This window comes from Alexandromys fortis, unplaced genomic scaffold (genome assembly GCF_014885135.2).
Source record: "Alexandromys fortis isolate MF-2015 unplaced genomic scaffold, M_Fortis_MF-2015_v1.1 scaffold_16, whole genome shotgun sequence".
NCBI classification, from domain to species: domain Eukaryota; kingdom Metazoa; phylum Chordata; class Mammalia; order Rodentia; family Cricetidae; genus Alexandromys; species Alexandromys fortis.
In genome coordinates, this window is record NW_026067893.1 from 12,858,595 (window position 1) to 12,873,544 (window position 14,950).

A 14,950-nucleotide genomic window follows, 5' to 3' on the forward strand; every position below is an offset into this window, starting at 1 on the left:
GTGTCTGTCAAACAAACAAACAAACAAACAAATAGAACAAGGGCCAGTGAGGCAGTTCACTGAGTCAGGACACTTGCTGCCAAGAGAAATAGTCTGATTTGATTGCTGGGACCCACATGGAGGAAGGAAAGAACTGACTCCTGAAAGTTGACCTCCACATGCACACCATGTAGATAGACAGACATAATGAGATAAAACAAATATATGATAGAATCAAGTCTCCAAATAGTTAAGACTCTTACCAAAAATTATAGTGTATCAGTAGCAGAATCAGTAGGCAGGTAAGCATAGGGAATAGCTTAGCAACTTAGGATTCCACTTGGTTTGAACTATACAAACACTCTCACAATGTTCATTCTGGAAAAAGAAATAGAGATAATTTCTCTATCAAACTATGGGAATGAGAGGCTGGTCTGGCCTAGACTGGTTTCAGCTGCATGCTCAGTAAGACAAACTTTCCTCTGAATGAACTTTTAGTTGTAACCTCTATTTACCATTTTATACCTGTGCATAATTGGATGGACATATTAATAAAATCAGATGCATCTCGGGAAGGAACATGTAACCCAAGCCTGTCAGTCAAAACAGAAACAACTCCGGTTATCCCCCTTAGCAACAAGCCCCCCTTTCCCTTAAACCCCATAAAAGGAAAACCACAAACAATTACTAGAGCCCTTAAGTACTATTTTTTTAAGGTTTAAATTAATTATTGCTGTTATTGTGTGTTGTGATAGGTATGGGCTAGAATGCATGGCGTGAAGGTCAGAGGACAACGCTGACAGTTACCACACAAAGGCCAGCTTGAGTTAGTTCTCTCCTTTGACCTTTATGTGGGTTCAGGGGATCAAACTCACGCCACAGGGCTTGCTAAGCTTAGCAAGCGCGTTTATCTTCTGAGTCAGCTCAGGGGCTCAACCTGGAGCTTTCATTCACACCAGCCCTCTTGGCGGCCTCACTGGTCTGCATTACTGCTCTATGTTTGAATGACGTTTCCTCGCCACTTTGTAGCAATGTGGATCTCTATTTCAGTTCCTTGAGTTTGCTACTAAGAGCCTGGAAACATCCAGGCCAGACACTCATCTCCAGTAACAGAGTCAAAATTCTGCACAGCCAGGTTGCTGACAACATTCCTTGGACTTGGAGTCAAGGTTCTAAAATGGATCTATCTTATACTATAGGGCAGTGGTTCTCAACCTTTCTAATGCTACAACCCTTTAATACAGTTCCTCGTGTTGTGGTGGCCCCAACCATAAATTATTTTTGTTGCTACTTCATAACTGTAATTTTGCTATTGTTATGAATCATGATGTAAATATTTTGGGGAATAGAGGTTTGCCAAAGGGGTTGCAACCCACAGATTGAGAAGCACACTCTAGGGTGAAATTAAAATACCTTTTAATCTCATGTGGTTCATCCTCCTCTGAATACTGTATCTCTCACTCCCTGGGATCTTTAGCAAGTATCTCCCATTTTGCAGAGCTTGGGATATTCAGTTTGGCTTTGAATTTTGTCATTTGGGGATGTATTTGTTGAAACCCTCACTGTACCCAGGAACACTCAGCGCTTCTGCAGGAGCATCAGCAGGATGGGGAGATGCAAGCCTTTACTGCTGCCTGTGCACCCTTATAAGTCTTAAAGAGACCTCTACTCAAGTGAAGCTGGGGTGCTTGTCCATGCCATAAAAGAGAATGTCACGACTGATCAGTATGAAGAGAGATTTTGCTAGGTATGGTAATGTATGCCTGTAACCCTAGCACTTTTATTGGGAGGGGGGCCCAGGCTGAGGCAGGTGAAGATTAAAAACAATAAAACAAACAAAAAATACCAAATCAACCAAACAACGAAAGCCGGGGCAGAGGAGGATGAATCTCTGTGAGTTCAAGGCCAATGTGGTCTATAACTCAAGCTCGAGGACAGCCAGAGCTGAGAGAGAGAGAGAGAGAGAGAGAGAGAGAGAGAGAGAGAGAGAGAGAGAGAAAACAGAATAAATATAATTAAAAACATTTTTTTAAAGGCTAACATGATGGCACACACCAGCACACACACCTATAACCCCAGTACTTGGGAGGTGGAGGCAGGAGGGTCAAGGTTCAAAGTCATTCTCACCTACATAGTTAGTTCTGCATAGGACTGGTCTTAAAGGTTTTGGCATGGAGCCTGGTGGTGGTGGTGGCGCACACCTTTAATCCCAGCACTCAGAGGCAGAGGCAGGCCGATCTCTGTGAGTTCGAGACCAGCCTGGTCTACAAGAGCTAGTTCCAAGCCGGGTGGTGGTGGCGNAAAAAAAAAAAAAAAAAAAAAAAAAAAAAAAAAAAAAAAAGAACTAGTTCCAGGACAGGCTTCAAAGCTACAGAGAAACCCTGTCTCAAAAAACCCAACTGGACATGGGCTTTTCAAGAATTAATTTAAGTGCCATAGCAATAGCTGTATGTGAAGGAGAGGTACTGCCTGACAAACCAGAAAAAAGTGTGCCCATTCAGAAAAATTATGCTGTTTTTCTCCAGCAGCTGAGGAGTGAGCCAGTCAAAATAGCTGCAGTCCTTACCTCAGAGCTGCAGCCTTTGCACAGTAGGAGTTAACTGTTGAGAGATTGTACACAGAGTGTCTCAGCCTAACCAGACGAGGGCCCCTCCGCCAGCCCATGAGCATACCTGACAAAATCCCTTGCTGTATAGCATGTTTGGTTTTGATGGCATTCTCTAGAGACAGTGTCTTGTTCTGTTGCCCATGCTGTCCTCAGACTCAGTGGTGATCCTGCTCCCCAGCTGCTGGGACTACAGATGTGAGCTTCCACACCCAGATCTTTAAAGAGTTTCTAAGAACCCGCCTCGTCCCCCAGTGACAGGGCAGGTCCTGAGGTTCATTGTTTAGGATGACAGATTAATATAATAACACAGGTTACAGGGGTCAGAGAATCCTTACCGTGCTGGGTCACAAGAAAGGGGCTGGAGAGATGGCTCAGTGGTTAAGAGCATTGCCTGCTCTTCCAAAGGTCCTGAGTTCAATTCCCAGCAACCACATGGTGGCTCACAACCATCTGGAATGAGGTCTGGTGCCCTCTTCTGGCCTGCAGACATACACACATTGTATACTAAATAAATAAATTAAAAAAAAAAAGAAAGAAAGAAAGAAAGGGGCTGAAGAGATGGCTTGGCAGTTAAGAGCACTTGCTGCTCCGGCAGAGGACCCAGGTTCAGTTCCCAGCATCCACATGGCAGCTTCCAACCATGTGTAATTCCAGTTCCTGGGAATCTGATGCCCTCTTCTGACCTCCATAGGCATGCATGTGTGGTGCACATAAAACATACATATATACAAGCAGAACGCTAATACACAGAAAATATAAATAATCTTGTAAAAATGTTAAAACATGTATTGAAAGCAAAGAAAATTGATAATTTTGTTTGTGAGGTTTCTCAGAAAGCTGCAAGCTTCCAGCTGGGAAAAGAGTAAGCTTACACTCAAAGGTCACATGCTTTTAGGCCTAAATCCTTCCTTATTGCTACTTTAGAGCCTTATTTTAAATCCTGCTATATCAGAGGAACATTGTCTCTGTACGCAGACTTCACAGTAAATTGCGTTGGTTGTACTCACGTTTCCCGTCCAGCTGGCAAGCAGCTTCAGCTGAGTCTGAGGTAAGGGCCTCTTTCCCTTTCCCTGTCCCTCAGTTTCCCGTCTTACTGCTCTGTCTCAACCTGTCAAACAGCGTTGACCACAGGCTGTGTCACAGACAGGACCTGGTCAGAGACCTCTATTTCAAGGTTGAGTGAGTGGACAAAAACAAAACAAAACAAACAAACAAAAAAACAGGGTAGTGTTGTCACAGCTGGCAGCTGAAGCTCAGTCGTGGACTAGTTGAGTGGGGAGGGAAGAGGAGAAGAAGGGAGGGAGTTTGCCACACAGGACAGCAGGCTGCTCCAGGCAGAGTGTCCATGAATAGAGTGTTTGTGGAGAGAGCTTGACTGGTCAGACTTTGGAGAAATTTGTGAATGTCATGGCTTTTCCAGGAAAGACAGGAAACTGAGGGGTGTGCAGCATTTGCTCTGGATGAGCCTGTTTGTGCTAGCGCTGCCTGAGCAGAGCTCTCACTGCTAACGTCTGTCAGATTCCTGACAGCTGCGTAACCAGGTTGACCTCTGCCTACAGTTCTTTTGTTTTTTAATGCGTTTAGAAATACTTACAAATGTTTTGCTTTCATGTATGTATGTGCATATGTGTATCATGCTCATGCCTAGTGCCCAGGGAGACCAGAAGAGGTCATCTGATCTCCTGGAACTGGAGCTATGGACATCTGTGAGCAGCTGCATGGCTGCTGGGGATCGAACCTGGATCCTAGGTTAAGAAATCGCTGACTGGTGTCTCCAGTTCTTGGTTTTGCTTGCTTGCTTACAGTTGTCGCTTTACTTGAGCCTATTGATTTCCTGTCTCAGTGTTTGGATGCACACACACTAAAGGGATTTATGGAGGTCACAGGGCAGCTTGCATGAGTCAGTTCTCTTTCTATCATGTGGGTCCAGGGGATGGAACTCGGTCATCGATCTTGGGGGCAAATGTCGCCCTCCTGAACCATCTTGTCAGCCCTGTTTTCCATTTCCTTTTTAGCTCTGTCTACTGCTCTCCTGAGTACTAGGATTAGATGTGTGCGCCACCACACTGCCAGCCTTTTTCTATTTTAGCTAAACCGAAGTCATTATTTTCTTATTTATTGCTGTGCTGAGGATTAAACCTGGTGCTTTGCACATGCCAGGCAAATGCCATTACACTGAATCATATTCCCCAGCTCCTAGTGCCAAAATCCAATTCAGTTAAAATCCTGTTAAAAACTAGGCATGGTGGTTCATACCTGTAAACCCATTTGTTTGGAAGTGAAGGCAGGAGGATCAGGAGTTCAAGGTCATTGTCAGCTACACAGCACATTTGGGGCCAGCCTGGGCTACAGTACGTGAGATAGTGTCTCAAAAATAAGCAAGGACTGACAATATGGATCAGTGGGTAAAGGTGCTTGCCTGACAACTGGAGTTCATTCCGGGGACCCACATGGTAGAGGAGGGAGCTAACTCCCAGTAGTCGGCCTGACTTCCGTGGGAGTGTGTAGGTACACAAAACAGATAGTCCTGTTATTCCCAGATTAGTAGGCATTTTGCTAAAACTGCCTTTTCATGAAAGAATTATGATAGCAGAAGGCAGTTTATTCTGAAGCTTTTCCCGGCACAGTTAGAGGATTGCCAATCTGTATAAATGGTCACCACTGCTTTTTTGGTTTTGTTTTTCGAGGTAGGTTTTCCCAGCGTAACAGTCCTGGCTGTCTTAGAGCTCTCTGTGTAGACCAGGATGGCCTTGAACTCACAGAGATCTGCTTGCCTCTGCCTCCCTGATTGGATTGCTGGGACTAAAGGTGTGCGCCACCACCTCCCGGCCTACCATCGCTTTTTTTTTTGTCATGGGAAAAATGTTAATTTTGAAATTATTTTAGTTTAGAAATACAAAACCTCTTGGGGAGGTAAAAAGGAAAGAAAAACACAAAGTATACAGGCAACTTTTTACTTGATAAGCTTCTCACACCCTCATTTGCTCCTAGTTCCCGAAAGCACTCAGCTTCCCACAGTAATGTTATTATTAGGGATATGGATCAGTTTCACAAAGAAGCCAATGAATCCCATGATAGCAAATCCTATGGCTGTGGCCATGACAATCTTCTGGAATTCTTTTCTGTCGGGCTTGGTGCATCTTTTAACCAGCCGAATTGAGTCCTTTACGAACTGCCGACTTGGCTCAACAAACTGCAATACCTGATTGCTGGACAGCGGCTTGAGGAGGCAAAGACACATAGCTTAGGGGCGGACTCCTACCATCGCTTTTTAAATGTTACTAACTTGGAATGATCCATAGTCTCAGAGACAGTGGCAGGAGGATCACTGTAAATTAAAGGTCAACCTCAGCTGCTAGGGAGTTGAAAGCCAGGATGAACTGCAGAACCTGATCTCTAACAAGAGGGGAAGCAGAAGCAGGCAGATCTCTGTGAGTTTGAGGCCATCCTGGTTTACATAGAGAACTTCAGGCCAGCCAAGACTACATAGTAAAATCCTGTCTTTAAAAACTAACAAACATGAACAAACAAACAACAAAATTCTGTGTAAATGTTACTGACCCAAGAAATCCCATGTCAGTTAACCACTCATCACTTTGGAGTGTCAGCATTAATGCCACGTGACCTCGGGGTAGTAGAGGCCACAGCAGCGTAGGAAGAAAGGAGCTGTTGCTGATAGAGCGATTGTCCAGTGTGTGGGAGATCTGAATCCCCCCCCCCCGTTGTTATCACCACTCAGATACACAAATAAAAACAAACCACAAGACATAGTGATGTGTCCACAGGCCCAGCTACTTAGGAGGCTGAGGCAGGAAGATCATTTGAGTCCAAGAGTTCATGATCAGCTTAAACAATAAAATGAAGACTCTATCTCAAACAAACATTAATTTGTTTTTACTTATTATTTCCATTTTAATGATGAAAACACTAAGGCATGAGGACATTAAGAAACTTGCCCAAGGTCAAAGCTAGCTAGCAACAGCCAGGAGTTGAAGCCAAGAGGGGTTAGCTTTGGAATCCTTGCTCTTAATCCCCATATCAGTATGCCTGGTTAAAAAGCAACTTAGGCTTTGCTGGCATGTAATGACCTATTTTTAGCCCTTGATACCATACACAGAAAGTGCCCATGGAACATTTCTGAACAAGCTGCCTGATCTCTGCAGAGCTGCTGTCAGTGATCCCCATTTGAGGTGGAGGTGTTTCCACATCAGTCCTGGGGAAATCAGTGCAGATAGACATCCCTTTGGCAGAGTCATAAAAGTCAACAGCAGCCCAAGCAATGAACTTTGCATAAGGTTAATAAGTCCTTAGACTGTGGAGCCTGAGGAGTTATAACCTGGTCTAGTAGTTTCCAAAACATTTTTTTTTTTTATGATTCCAGTAGATACTCATTTAGGGTGAGACAGCTGCAGAGCAAACCATTCTTAAATGGTGATTCTGGTTGAAGCAGCTTCATAAGCACCCTAGACTGGGCACGTCCACAGATCTCAACCACACGATCACTTCTGCGCCCATTCTTCTCTTGCTCCTCTTTCCTGAACAGCATCTTCAGATGTGGCTGAAGTAGGACTTATCTCCTCGTATCTCATCCACTCTTCCTTAGGCAAGAGCGGATGTCTCATGGTCAGGTCCAGGGTCTCTTAATGTGAAAATCCTGTCATTATATCTACACACAGATTAGCTCAGCCAGCTTCATCTGCTGCCTGCTTCTCCTTTGCTAGACTTTTGTTTCTTGACACTAGATCTCACATAGCCCAGCCTGGCCTCAAATCCTTGATCTTCATGCATCCCCCTCCAGAGAGTACTGGGATAGCTGGTGTGTACCGCTACCCATGCCTCTCCTCTCTGACTGCAGCATAGTCCCCATCCCAGGAGTTGACTTGTTTCACTTCCTGTAGCTGTTAAAACCCCACTCAACCTGTCCTCTTGAAATGAGTCCCTTTAGCTGGCTAATGTCTGCACTAAGGAACTAATTGGAAAGAATTATTTTCGGTTTGGTGAAAGTAAAAATGATAAACTCAATTATTAGACCTGGCAAAATGGCTCAGCTGTTAAGAGCACATACTGCTTTTTCAGAGGGCCCCAATTTTGTTCCCAGCACCCGTATCAGGTGACTAGCAATGACCTGTAACCAGTGGCCTCCATGGCCTCACTAAGAACCTGCATGTACCTTTACTAAGAAACATACAAGTATACACGTAATTAAAAATAAAATAAGTCTTTAAAAAATCCTCAACTACTGGGCACTAATTTGAAACCAAGTCTATTTACTTTCTGAAAATTTTAATTTTAATCATATGTGTGTGTGCCTGGGTGTATGTATGTGTGTGTGTGGGAGCCTGAGAGGGTCAGAAGAGGGCATTGGATCCCCTGGAACTGGAGTTATAGGCAGCTGTAAGTCACCATGAGGGTGCTGGGAACTGAACCTAGGGCTTCTACAAGAGCAGTAAGCAGTCTTAACCCCTGAGCTGTCTCTCCAGCACAAAGATTGATTTACCTTAGGCCTAGGAGTCAAGCAAGACAGCCCATTAGGAAGTAGAAGGCATGAGAAAGGAAAGCCCTCCCCGTCCTGGTTCTGAGTCCCATCTTACTGGTTCACATCCAGGAACTTTAAACATAAGTGCACAGAGGACTGGAGTCTTCTGTTTGGGAAACAGCACCAATGAGATCGTTAGAAATGACTGGTGACATGGAGGGTAGAAGGGCTCATGAGCCCCTCAGCAGGTGAGGAACTGCTGAGAGTTGATGACTGCAGACAGGAGAGTTAGTGTTCTTTAAGAGTATGGCTCCACTCTCATGAGGATCTAGCGAGTTGGACTCGTTGGGTTACCTAAAAATAGCAGGACATGAAGACAGGAGGGATGGGAGGCAGGGGAGTAGATCTGGGATGGGTGGGGAGAGAATATGATCAAAATACGTGTACACGTGTGAAGTTCTCAAAGAATTAATAAAAATATCCATTTTAAAAATGACCAGGGAGCCGGGTGGTGGTGGCGCACGCCTTTAATCCCAGCACTTGGGAGGCAGAGGCAGGCGGATCTCTGTGAGTTTGAGACCAGCCTGGTCTACAGAGCTAGTGCCAGGACAGGCTCCAAAACCACAGAGAAACCCTATCTTGAAAAACCAAAAAAAAAAAAAAAATGACCGAGGAGCTGGGCGGTGGGGATACATACTTTTAATCCAGCTCTTGGGAGACAGAGACAGGCAGAGATCTCTGTCTGTCTGAGTTCGAGGCCAGCCTGATCCACAGAGTGAGTTCCAGGACAAGCTCCAAAGCTACTGAGAGATCCTGTCTTAAAAAAAACCAACGTGTGTGTGTGTGTGTGTGTGTGTGTGTGTGTGTGTGTGTGAATGACTGAGGACTACGGCTCAGTCTTGTTGTGCAAGCATGAAGATCTAAGTTTAACCCTAGTGTCTACATAAAAGTCAGGTGCGGTGGTGTTTGTCCATTATCCCAGTGCTGGGGGCAGACAGGAGCATCTTTTGGAGTGTGCTGGCCAGTTAGTCTAGCCAAACTATGATGAGCTCTAGGTTCAATCATTAAGTAAAGTGGAGAGTGACTGAGGAAGATCCTAGACATTGATCTCTGGTCTCCATACATGAGTGCACATGAACACACACATATAGCATAAACACATGAGCACACACATATAGCATAAACACATGAGCACACACATACACCATAAACACATGAGCACACACAACCATTGTTGAAATAAGGAGCGGCGGGGCTGCGTCCCCAACACCCCGGCCGCTTGGCTAGCTCATGCCCGAAATAACAACACACAAACTGTATTCATTTAAGAACTGCTTGGCCCATGAACTCTAGCCCTTACAGGCTAATTCTCGCATCTGGACTAGCCCATTTCTAATAATGCGTGTAAGCACCCCAAGGTGCGCTTACCAGGAAGATTCTAGCCTCCATCCATCGTGGGTTTGAGCTTCATGCGTCTGCCTCAGAGCGCAGAGCTTTGCGTCTACTGGGAGGGCTGAGCATGGCGTCTCTGCTCCAGAGCAGAGCTGTTGAGTCTCTCTGGGAGCAGAGCAGAGTCTGACCTCACTTCCTCTTCTGCCCAGCGTCCTATTCTGTCTGTTCCACCCACCTATGTTCTAAGCTATGAGGCCAAGCAGTTGGTTTATTATAATTAACCAATTACCTTCCTCCATCAAACCATAAACACATGAGCACACACATACGCTGTAAACACATGTGCACACACATACACCATAAACATATGTGCACGTGCACACACACACACACTGGCTAATGATTAGGCCTTAAGCACAACCTCTTGTGACCTATGTTTGCCACAAAGATTCATGTGATCAATGTTTTATCTCTGCCAGAACTCCCTTCTCAAGCTTCAAGCCTGCACAGTGTACCTGTCAAAAGTCTCCTCTTCAAGACGAAATCCTGTGGATAAGAAAAAATCACATACTTTGCCAAATATCTAAACCCAATTTCTGATTAAGTAGCTTCACCCTCCTCCCCCAATCACATACTTAATAGTTACTACTGTGTACTTCAGTAGCTATTAACTTCTCCTAACGCCTCCGCTTGACTCTCTTTAAGTGTGTCTTGTCTTTCTGTGTAAGGAATCCACCAACCTTGTTCCACTTTGATTCACTCTGGAATTCTTTTCTGTGGCAATGTGTCAAGGACTGGGCTGTGTAGGGATAAGTCCCACCCCTTAGGGGGCGTGTTCGCCTCAGGCTAAAGTTTGCCTTTAAATTTGGCGAGTTTGCTCCAGCTCTCGCGGGAACAGTAGTTCTGTAAGTCTATTCCTCCATTAAAGCTGTCTATATTTTGACAATCTGTCTGCATTCGCTTACGCCGTTACAGGGCTGCACCTTCATAGATACCTGGGCTCTCCAAAGGTGGCTTGGCTTTTCAGGCTGTCCAGAGGCATCCGCAAATTCTAGTTCTTGCCTGCTGATGATGATAGAGGTAGATTTTTGCGTGTGCATGAGTGTGTGCACATGTGTATGTGTGTGTTGCTTTTTTGTCTTGTTTTTGTTTCTTGATAAAGGGTGTCAATGTATAGAATAGGCTGACTTTCAACTTATTGAATATTTCAGGTTAGTGCCCACCCCATCCTATGAGTGCTGGGTTATAAGAGCACCTTCCTTGCCCAAACAGGACTTTTATTACAGCAGGGGTGCTGTGGGTGTAAACTGGAGACTGCATCCTATTCATGTTGAGTGACTGGGGACTGGCATCTGCCAGATGCAGGAATAAAAGTGAGGGAGCTGGTTAGAGACGGGTGCTCTGAAGGTGGTGACAGGCGTTTGTGATCCCGGGTCCCGTAGCCATTGTCAGTTGCTTTGTATTCATTCTGTACTTTTTGCAATAAATATTCAGGAGATTGTTGTTCAAAATGTCCCTTGAGCTATCAAACAAAGAAGCTCACAGAGTCAGCTGTTGCCTGGGCAGCAGCAGGCAGATTGGCTGCTACCATGGCAACATTGATTTCAGTCACAAGCAGGCTTTAGGTAAAGAGTTAATGTTGTCAGAGGACACATGAATGGACCACCTGCCTCAGAAACACCTAGGAACTTGTTTAAATCTTTTGTTTTGTTTTTTTAACATAGAGTCTCCTGTAGCCCAGGCTATTCTTGAGCTCCAGATTTACTCCAGGCTGGCCTTGAACTCCTAATTGCCACTGTGATTTAGACCTTGAATTCCTAGGACTCAGACCAGATATTTTTAACTGGTAGAACTGTCACAGAGCCTAGAATCTACCCAGGGCATGGAGCTATGGCTCAGTCAGTAAGGTGCCGCTGCGTAAGGTAAATCTCCAGCGAGCAGGTAAAAGCCTGCCATAGTGGTATAGTCTTGTAATCCCTGTGCTGGAGCAGTGAAGACGGGTAGACTCTGCGTTCACTGGCCAATCAGTCTAGCAGAATCAATGAACCCTGTGTCCCAGAGAAGGACCTCAGATGTTAACTGCCAGTTGGTCGGTCTCTGTCTCTCTCTGTCTCTGTCTGTCTGTCTGTCTGTCTGTCTCTCTCTCTCTCTCTCTCTCTCTCTCTCTCTCTCTCACACACACACACACACACACACACACACACACACACACACACACGTGCGCACACGCGCAGAGGCATTGCACACAAACTCCCTAGGTGCTAGGTGTGGTGGCTCATGCCTATAGTTCTAGCAATCCAGACAAGCTTCAGCTTTAGGTGCATTTGAGACCACCTGGATTTCCTGAGACCCTGACACAAACCAGGAAATGGGTTCTCCAGGTAAGTACACACAAGGAGAGTGGGAACCGTTAGAGGAGACAGCATGTCTTTGTTACAGAGCCCTAGCTCACTTGTTTGAACTAGAGCCACTGTCTGCCTTACAAAGGCCAGCTGTTTGTTATTTGTTTGTTTAGTGATGGAATGCCACGTACCCATCAGCAGGCTTTAGAGCAGAGAAGTGACACTTGGTCCTTACTGGCAATGTTGATGACTTCTTGATCGTCCCAGTGACTGCCATTCCTCAATGTGTGGTGTAAGCCTATTTTAACTGGGTTTCCTGTTATGTATGATCAAATTTCCTAACATCTGTGGTCATAAGCTTGCCTTGCACTCTCTGGTTTATGCGATTTATATGTAAATTTTTTTTTGTTTGTTTTTCAAGACAGGGTTTCTCTGTGGCTTTGGAGCCTGTCCTGGAACTAGCTCTGTAGACCAGGCTGGGCTCAAACTCACAGAGATCCGCCTGCCTCTGCCTCCCGAGTGCTGGGATTAAAGGCGTGTGCCACCATCGCCCGGCTTATATGTAAAATTTTAAGAGAGTTAAAAGCAATGAGAAGGCTATGGCTATGGGCAGAGTGGATGGTGGGGAGCTGGTTTACAGGAGAGCTGTGGTGAGCAGGCTCCCCCACCCCATACTGTCACACCTGTCACTTCCCACTAGTGTCTGTGCCCAGAAAACAAATTCATTAAATCTTTTATTTGCATTTCTTGTCTCCAAAATAATTATGTTTGTGTAGCTTCCTGGTAGCCAGCCAGAAAATTGTTTACTATTGTTGAAGTGAAATGGCTAGTTGGGAAATGAAATCATTGAGGAAGTGCTCTCACTAACTAATAATAGAAAGCCTAAAATTACCCAGATTTGTCATCAAATACACGGGCAAATGCTCTGCACTCCGAGCATGTCTCAGACTTGAGTCCAGTGTGGGCTGAATAGCTCATCAAGCACGGTGCTTAGGCGCTTCAGTGCTGTGCCGGAGGCCTGATGCTTCTGATTTCACAATAAGTCCAGCATCTTGTCACTTACTGTTCTGGCTTTGCTATCGTCTAGGGTTCTTGACTGGTTTGTTTTCTTCACCAATTAAAGAATTAAAAGACACGACTGAAGAGATGGCTCAGCAGTTATGAGCACTTGCTGCTCCCCCAAAGGTCCTGGGTTAAAGACCTTTACACAGCTTACACAGCTTCTCTTAAAAGTACGCAGCTCCAGTTCCATGTTCTCTTCTGGCCTCCAAGGGCACCAGGCGGTGTTTTTGGTGGCCTGGGATGGGTTCCCCTCCCTAATTTGGGGTTGGTCAGCTTAGACAAAGAAGGGGATTTGAAAGGTCCACAGCTTCGGACAAATACGTGTTTATGGTGGGATAAGACAGAACCTCTTCCCTAATTTGGGGTTTGTAGTGAGGAGGCAAGCAGGCAGGCCTGCTTTTTGTCCTGCCCGGCTCCACACAGCTAGCTTAGCCCCGGAAATAACAACACACACATTGTATTCTTTTAAACATTGCCTGACCCATTATATCTAGCCTCTTCTTGGCTAACTCTCATATCTTGATTAACCCATCTCTATTAATGTGTGTAGCACCAGGAGGTGGTGGCTTACCGGGAAAGAGTCAGCATGTCTGACCTGGCGACTGGCTCCATGGTGGCTGTCTCACTTCCCTTCTTCCCAGCATTCTGTTCTGTCTACTCCACCCACCTATGTTCTGACCTATTAGGCCAATCAGTTTTCTTTATTAATTAACCAATGAAACAACAGATAGACAGATGACCCTCCTCCATCAGGGGGTTGGTCAGCTTGGACAAAGAAAGTGGGCCAACATATTAACAGCTTTGAGTCAACATGTTCAGTTTCAGCCTTGAACATACCTGACCAGTTTGGACTGGTCAGCAGGAAACCGGGCCTGCAGGAGGAGGAAAAAAGCCTACCAGGCTAGGCGGTGGTGGTGCACGCCTTTAATCCCAGCACTTGGGAGGCAGAGGCAGGCGGATCTCTGTGAGTTCGAGCCCAGCCTGGTCTACAAGAGCTAGTTCCAGGACAGGAACCAAAAAGCTGTGGAGAAACCCTGTCTCAAAAATCAAAAAAAAAAAAAAAAAAAAAAAAAAAAAAAAAAAAAAAAAAAAAAAAAAAAAAAAAAAAAAAGAAAGAAAAAGAAAAAGCCTACCAGGCCAATGAATCAGGTCATGATGGGGAGGAAGAAGCCAGAGTTTGCTATCTTGGTCATCCCTCTGTGATCGCTTTCCGTCTTTCTGTCTGTCAGGGATCTGTGTAGCTCCTAGCCCCTCAATTGATTTCTGTCACTCTGACCGAAAGCAACTTAGGGGAAGAATGTGTTTGTTTTAGCTCACAGGTCACAGTCCACCACTGAGGAAAGTCATGGCGGGAACTCAGGCAGGAGCCATGGAGGAAGACTGCTTGCCAGCTCCTCACAGGCTCATAGTTAGCCAGTTTTCTTTCAATGTCCAGACCACCTTCTCAGGGAATGTGCCACCCACAACAGGCTGGGCTCTCCTACGTCAATTAACAATCAAGACAACTCCCCACAGACCCACCCACCCACAGGCCAATCAGATCCAGGTGATCCCTCAATTGAGGACCAGTCCCTTTTTTGTTGGTTTGAGACAAGGTCTCTCTCTGCATAGCCCTGACTGTCCTGGAACTCACTGTGTAGACCAGGCTGGCCTCAAACTCACAGAGGTCCCTCCCTCCCAAGTGCTGGGATTAAAGGCGTGTGCCACCATGCCCAGCTGAGACTTTTTATATAATACTAGACTATGCCAAGTTGACAGTTAAACTAAGTAACATAGTGCATTTATTTTAATGGGTATTTAGGTAAGAAGGTCGAAAGGTTGGTGATATGTCAGTTCTTACTAAAAACAAACTACTATTCTCTCATTCAGATTTCTGAGTAAGAGAGCTAATGTCTTCATAGGCAGGAATATAATAATGAAAGCTGGGCAGGAGAGACAGGTTAGCAATTAAAAATACTCACTGCTCTTCCAGACGACTTGAGTTTGGTTTCCAGCCCCCACGTTAGGCAGCTCACAATTGCTTATACCTTCAGCTCCAGGAAATATGACTCCCTTTTCTGGTCTCCTTAGGCACATGTGATCATGTATACA

The 14,950-nt window shown here is 45.3% G+C and overlaps 1 protein-coding gene across 1 annotated transcript; it reads right to left on the reverse strand.

Moving 5' to 3' along the window:
* Positions 1-3,107: 3,107 nt before the first annotated feature.
* Positions 3,108-8,701, reverse strand: LOC126504330 (protein transport protein Sec61 subunit gamma-like). The gene has a single exon (XM_050146629.1). The coding sequence runs from the start codon at positions 5,826-5,828 to the stop codon at positions 5,592-5,594; it is 237 nt and encodes a 78-aa protein (XP_050002586.1). The 5' UTR covers positions 5,829-8,701; the 3' UTR covers positions 3,108-5,591.
* Between the last annotated feature and the right edge of the window lie 6,249 nt (positions 8,702-14,950).

What these genes read in the sequence shown, in the direction of transcription:
- LOC126504330 (XM_050146629.1), bottom strand. Translation starts at nt 5,828, where the DNA reads ATGTGTCTTTGCCTCCTCAAGCCGCTGTCCAGCAATCAGGTATTGCAG.